At 33.6% G+C, this 7,799-nt stretch overlaps 1 protein-coding gene across 3 annotated transcripts in view; it reads left to right on the top strand.

Annotated features, from left to right (window-relative positions):
- The first annotated feature begins 18 nt into the window (after positions 1 to 18).
- Positions 19 to 7,799, top strand: part of LOC127715725 (THO complex subunit 2-like) — an 87,582-nt gene continuing 79,801 nt past the window's right edge. For all 3 annotated transcript variants that reach the window (XM_052221888.1, XM_052221889.1, XM_052221887.1), the window contains exons 1-2: positions 19 to 86; positions 6,981 to 7,131. In XM_052221888.1, the coding sequence (XP_052077848.1) occupies positions 22 to 86; positions 6,981 to 7,131 (216 nt within the window). In that variant the 5' untranslated portion in view covers positions 19 to 21. The remainder of the gene's footprint in view (positions 87 to 6,980; positions 7,132 to 7,799) is intronic.

Genomic DNA, 7,799 nt, shown 5'->3' with positions numbered 1-7,799 from the left:
AGATTATTTGACGTCAGAAAGATGGCGGCGATGGTGCTAGCCGACGTTAACTCAAAATCATGGGATAAATCAGTAAAACATGACTTGTAAGAATGAAATCCATGTGACAGTATATGCTTTGTTATAGAAACAAAAAGATGCAACATTTAGATATCAGGATAAGCTCGATATTCGGCATATTTGCTGAAAATATATAGAAAGCGAAAGTAGTTCTTGTACATGTGCAAAACAATCAACTGCATGACTGATCAAGATGCTGATTTAGTGATGCACTGATGGCAATTATATTGGCAGTCAAACAAAACATGAGAGACCTCTATGTCAGAGAATCCAAACCCCAAAATAGATTTTTCTGCTTCGGACATGGACACAAGAGAAAATAAAAACCTTTTCATTAAACAAATTGCAGTCATTTTTGTCTTTTACATTAGAATTATTTATACACTTACATTTATATGCAAATTTGTCTGCCAGAACTTAGTCACACAAGTTCTCTTAAAATTTTATTATTTAGCATAAAAAAGTATTGCATTTGGCATTACACAGTAGAACATTTGATGTCATAATTAAAAAGTGATTGTTGCATGACATCAGAAGGTTATAATTTCAGAAATGGATCACTATAGTAGTCTATAGGGCCTACTTCGATTCGTCCAAGTCTATTGAGTTGACTCGACTGACAATCGCACCCCCAGAGTTTAACTCGACATCAACCCTGGATTAGGGCAGATTTAGTAGAGTTTCAAAATGGCATCAAGCAGCTCCAGCAAAGAAAAGTATGATACAAAATAACTGACATTTGACAAAATACAGCCGAAGAAATGGGCTGACAAGGGGAATTTATTTTTGAATGTATTTTGGCATAAACAAATATTGTTCATGTGTATATTAACTGTCGGTGATGTTTATTAATAGAACAGAAATTAATTTTGGCATGCTCAGAGTTGCACGTATTTTATCACAAAAATACATTCACTTTAACATATCAATGTCACTTATGCATGTTATGTAGGATCTCTGGGCATACATGAACACAGCAGTGTAGGGGATATGGTAATTTTCTCCATCTGACTGTCTGTCCATCCGTCGCTCGGTAACCCATTATTACACCTAGACCGTTTATCAGAAAGCTTTAAGGGAACCAACCATTCATGTTTTGTTTTTGGTGGGGGGGCATGTTTTTTTTTTCTCAGAAGCAATTATAGGCAACCGTTCGACTCTTCAAAAATGAGAAAAACCCATTAACTTCATCAGAAGTCCTTCATAGTTCAGAACACTGCCAATTCTGTCAGTAACTTCTTTGTACGACTAGATGACGAGCAACTCAAGACAGTCAAGCATACAGTTGATACGAAAGATGGGGGTTGATAGAAATAAAGCATTTGTTTGTGCTTTAGGGTGTTACTACTTGATTTACATAATAAATACATATTCGTGGAGTAAAATGAAAAAGAAATCATATGATGTTCTACTTTAAAATGTGAGACAGAAACTTGCATCCCCAGAAGTTTCCATGCTTACTATATTGACTGCACTCTGAAATCCCTCTGCCTCAGCAACTTGTCAGCAAGTCTTAAAAAAGCTGTCAGATATCTGAGTAAACTCTTTGGACTAAAACATTAGCAAATAGACTTGAACAGTATAAATGATCATGATACATTGACTCAGGGTTCTTACTAAGGTGAGCCCATGAGTCCTGGACTCATGAAAATCTGTCTGGACTCATCATTTTCAAAACTGGTGAGTCCAAAAATGCATCAAGATTGTACAACTGAGAACACATATCATGTTAGATTTTAGAGCAAAAGTTTACATCTAATCTAAATTTGATGCCATTATCTTGCTCTATTTTGAGACTGAAATAATAAATTATACAGCAATAAAATTTCTTCCTCACTGTTGGACTCGCCATAGCCAAAAATGATGAGTCCCTGGACTCGCCTTCAAAAGTCCTTAGTGAGAACCCTCCATTGTATAGTGCAATTTCTGTAATTAATTAGAACGAAAAATTTGCAATAACCAAAAAAAAAAAAAAAAAGATGAGGTTGAGAAATAAAAAAGATCCAGTGATATTGTTGTCTTTTTTCAAAACTACCTCTACCGTTTTTTTTGGGGAACAATGCATGATTTTTATTGAAATTGGGAAGTTGGTTTATTTTTTTTTAAACACATCTCCGATTATTTGCTAAACTTTACTTTTTTTTGTGCACAGTTTTATCACATATATTTTGATTGTCAGACATTTTAAACCTGAAAGGTACTTTTTAGGGAGGGGAAAGAGACTGAAACAATGATGGTACTTAACATGCTTAATGCATAGTCTCGAGTACCCAAACGCGTATATAAATATAGCGTCTGGGTTGATTAACCGGACTGGTCAGATATTTAAAGGGGGCGTAACTAACAATTAAATATAGAACTTAATCTATAAATAGCACTTCCGTTATCCCCAAAATAATAAAAATCAAACTAACTGACATTCTTGTAGCTCACGCTGTGATGCCCAATGTGCATTTTTAATAAAGAGACATGATGTCAAATAAGTGCTAAAACGGCTTCAAATACCATTTCACACGTATTATTATTCAAGTTATACCCGAGACTACCTGTCTCAGTTTATATACATTTACTTATTTTAAGATAGATAGTCAAAATAAGATTGCATCTGTAAAGCATTACACACGAATGTAGGATCGGACAAGTCACATTCATTTTTTTGTCATGATTTTTCTCCAAAAGACTTTTTCATTAAACTACTTTTCTAGCTTAAATTTCTACCAAAAAGATTATAAACTGTAATTAACGGCCACCTTTTTGGCATAAATTTTGTACATGTACATTTTTTTGAAAAACTGAATTGATAAATCCACAGGTATGATCAGTCCAACTTTTCCAATATAGAACGTGAAATATTCTATTCTTTGTATTATCTGAGAACTCGATTATTCTCCACTCTTTATATTATAGCACACCATTATTCTCTACTCTTTTTTGATATTATAGCACACCATTATTCTCTATTCTATATATCATAGCACACCATTATTCTCTATTCTATATATCATAGCACACCATTATTCTCTATTCTTTATATCATAGCACACCATAATTCTATATTCTTTATATCATAGCACACCATAATTCTCTATTCTTTATATTATAGCACACCAATTATTTTCTACTCGTTATACCCCTAATGGTGACTGGGGAATAGAAATATGGTCACTCTTGGTCTTCTTCCGACCGGCAGTAAAACCCTCGTCAAAGTGGCGTCCTCTTTATTTTAGTGATGTACAAGTACGCAGCCACGTCGGGTCAGAATGGGGATGTTAAATCAGATTCCTCGTGTAGAGAGAGTGCCACGTTCTCTGGACACTAAGAGAGGGGTCTGTAGGTGGCCTGTTGTAAGGCTAAATTTCTGCCCCTATCCAATATACCCTCATTTTCTAGTGGCAGTCATAATTTCTCCGACCTGTATCCCGTACGGCCTCTATTACAGGACCTCCCTATTGTATTTATTGTTAATTTCTTTTCTTCCTGAACATGCATGAAATACTTACCACTGGACGTTAAGCAAGCAACCAACAATCAGTCTAGTCTTTATATTATAGCACACCAGTATTCTTCATTCTTTATTTTTTTTTCCTTTTTCACTCCATTATTTTTTTCCATTTTTCTTAATTTTTGCCCATTATTCTCATTTTTGTAAAGTCTCTCCTGTATCTGCAAGGGCAGTTTAATTTTTTCTTTTTTTTTTTTAACTTTTATCACATTTGGTCTATCAGTATGGTCCGATGTAGTCTAGTATTGCTATAATATATGCTGTCCTTTTTATATATCCTTTCAGAATTCTGATACACTTACCTTACAAAAATAAACCACACACACATCAAGTTACTTCTAGGTAAAGAAAAATAACTCACACAAATACTAAGAATGCAATGTAAAAAAACTTCCTTAACAGCTATTACTGGCATATCATTGAGATCACACAATGAGCTAACTCAATTTTCATTTACAACAGAAACTGCAAACGATCCAATAATCTGAATGTGTCTTAGCTTTTACACCAATAATCTATATCGCCTTAGTAATCCTTTTGGGAAGAAAAAATATAGGAATCAACCATCACACAATACCACTGTGCCAGTGTTATCCGTGTCTATAAAGATGAAGAGTCATTCATGAAACTCAATACTCTTTGAATGCATGTGCGTATCGTTCACATGGAGAAGATGGAATGGGTGTATCCAACACTGCATAGTAACTTGTCAAACCAACAACTCAAAAGTGTATTCTACTTCTCCAAATATTTTAATATCGAGCATGTATTAACATGCAAGAAAGGAAAGCTTCACAAGAACAATATCTTTTCCTATGAACCTTTATATGAAAATAAGGAGATGTGGTATGATTGTTAATGAGACAACTATCCACCAGAGTTCAAATTACGTGGATATAAGCAAATATAGGTCACTGCACGGCCTTCATTATTGAGAAAACTCCATACCGTATAGTCAGCTATAAAAGGGCCGGACTTTAAAAATGTGATACAATTTAAACGAGAAAAAAAAAATTGTTTGTAAGATTTTTTATTTGTTAATACGAATCTTAATGCTCGGACATGTCTGACAACAATCTTTTTCTTGATTTTTGTTTTATATACTTATAGGTCTGTGTACCTTCTTTTTTGGCTTTGTACTTGCTGTCAAAATAATATTTACCCAACATTCTTGGTACTGTGATTTATTTATACTGATTGATAATTCAGTATTTTGTAATTTTTTCTTTGAATCTTATTCTTATAAAAATATTGAAGGATGATATAAGGAATATCCTGAACATTATTATTTTTTAATTCTTGACATTTTTCATATCAGCTGTGTCCAGAAATCATCATTGGTTTGTCTCTTCAAAAAAAAAATTATTAAAATCATATCAATATTTGGTCACCAGCATATATGAAAAAAAAAAATATTATTTGAAAAAAATAACATCATAGAAATACATTGTTTACATTATTGTTCAGGGGCCAATTGAAGCCCGCCTCTGGGTTGAAGACCCATTGGTGGTATTGGGCTGTTTCCTGCTCTTTGGTCGGGTTGTTGTCTCTTTGACACATTCCCTGTTTCTTTTCTCTATCCAATACCTGCATGTAGACATTTTGGCACTTTTATTTTCACCTTTTGTTTTAAACTACATGATGACCTCTTGATGTCTACTTTTGGTTATTTATGTCATTGGGTTCACCGGTTGCTGCCTCATTGACACCTCCTTTCATTTTTGCCCAATCTTTAGTTTTACTGTGTATTGTTTTGCGGAAAATTGCCTTTTCAGTGTTTTTCTTCATGCCATGGTTTTGTTTAACATTAAATAAACAGGTTTAGATTGCCTCTTGGTATCTTTCCTGACAACACTTTTTTATTATATATGAACTGTTTTTTTGTGTGTGAAAAAAATGCCTTTTAAAAGTACAAAAAATGTATTTTGCTATTTTAAGTTGACCGGTCTAGACTTTGTTAACTAACACTATATTTAAAATTTTAGATAGTGGAATAGGAGTAAAAAGAAATTACTTTTAATGACAATGTGTCCCTTTTCTAATCTAATTCTAGATTAAGCTACATGCATATATGTTTAAAAAAAATCGAGTAAAGAACATTTTGTCCGTTTGGTATTTTCCGCCTCTTTTTTATATACAGTGTGGAAGCACTTCATACTAATAATGTGCGCAACATCAATGCATTTACAACCCTATGAAATTACAAGAAAATAAACATTCAATTCTTATGATTAACAGATGATAAAAGGCTATATATCGGACCTGTCCCAATGTTAAATGTGCCTGCTTCCCCTAGAACATTGGATGTATGTACAAAATGGCATCTTATAGATTCACTTTTTCTGTTTTTCTTCTACTTGTGGTTTTGGATTGCGTTCCTTCCTTTGAATGGATTATTATAGGTACATTGAATCTCTCCTCACCCCCCCTTTTTTTTTACACATATCAAGATGCAAATCTCTAATAAATAGATGCAACAATCTTGTCTTGGGTGAAAGTCATATTTCGACGTCATAGCCCCTTTTCATCAAATATATATGGAGTGAAAGATACTACTTTACAATCCCAGAATTTATCTATAGCATACGACTGTTCGAGTGGTCCCAGTCAAAACAAAATTTGCTATTTAATTGTAATTATTAACTCGATTGCATAGCACGGATGCTGCATTGAAATTTATGTTACAGTTTGTATTGTTATAACATCTTACCAATATTGGCTGTGCTGTTATTTTTCTACGCGGCAATGGAAGCCATGCTGTCTGGGTGTTTTCCATGACTTGTATAGCGTCACACCAAAAAATTAAAAATAGCTTGAAACGACGTCATAATTATTTCGACTAATCCTAATCAATAACCAACTTCTTGGTTATTTGTCTTGGATATTAACCATTTAAACTAGGTAAAACGCCGATATTATTCCGACTGTCATAAATTACCATTTCGATTTCATTAATCATCCAGAAACTATACTTTGAAAAATAAAGCGGCTGGATGATCGAGACTAGCTTAATACATTATTGAAAACCACATGTGTTACAAACACTGTGATGATTCTGATCAGAAACCTGGATATCAAAAGCGCTTTCATAATATCAAAATAATAACATGAATACAAAATTTACATTCATTAATACCAATGCCATCACTTTTGGGAAAAATGTAAAACTTATTGAGAGGAATTTTAAGCCATTTTTTTTTAGTAATTGGGAATTTTCTCTAGGGGAAAAAGCCTAATTTCGGATGTAATTTGAGGCAACTAATATCACTGAGATCAGTTGGTATGATTTAGGAGCAGGACAAAATACATGTAGTATACTATTGAAAATCATTACCGTACAATACAGTAATGTTTTAGCCTCCAGCTTCTGACTCTAAATATATTTTTGTAATGCACTAATTAATTTTTCTTTTTATAGCTTGAAACAATGTAAATCATTTGTAAATGACAACAAATTATGGACTCCAGGACCAAAGTCACTTAAGCAAGCTTTCTATGACTTGTGTTCAGTTGTATCCAAAGGCCATGTCAAACAAGAACAAGCAGTATCAGTTATAACAGATCTATGTGTGAGTAATCCACCGTCATATCAGGTTTGGAAAAATACACAGGATATAAGAAGCAGAAAATGAGAAACTTTTTTGTTAGACCAGGGACTGACAGGGTGCAAACTTTTGCTGGTTCTTTCAAAAAATTTGGTGGTCCGTTATTTTAAATTTCCATTTTTCTTCATTGGATACAACTTGATTTTCATTTTTGCGTCTTCACTTCAGTCAATTGCGGTTGCTTTCCTGAAATTTTAAGCTGTGCCCCTCGGAAAACCTATTTAGCCATGACATTGTTAATTACTTCAACTGGTTTCAAAAATCAACTGGTTTCAAAAATCATTATTTCCCATGTCAATATTAAAGGCCGAAACTGTAAACCAGTGTCTCGAGATTTGACCAATTATCAACTGTTGCAATAAACAATAGAAAAGAATTTTTATGTCCGGTAAAAAACAGTCAGACAATAAGACCAGCACAAAACAAAAAACTTGATGGAATTTTGAAGGTCAGGACACAGTTTTTGACAGATTTCGCAAACTATGAGTAAGTCACTGTGAATAAGGTACATGCAATTTCTCATATCCCATTTTTGTTGAGCCTGCGAATTTATTTCCCAAGAGCATGACAAAGCGATCCTAGATTTCCGCGTCGGCATTGGCAACATTTAGGTTCAGCCTGTGGTTAAAGTT

This window comes from Mytilus californianus, unplaced genomic scaffold (assembly GCF_021869535.1).
Source record: "Mytilus californianus isolate M0D057914Y unplaced genomic scaffold, xbMytCali1.0.p SCAF_9, whole genome shotgun sequence".
Taxonomy (NCBI): domain Eukaryota; kingdom Metazoa; phylum Mollusca; class Bivalvia; order Mytilida; family Mytilidae; genus Mytilus; species Mytilus californianus.
Note: the sequence above shows the minus strand (reverse complement) of the source record. Positions and strands in the feature narration are given on the sequence as shown.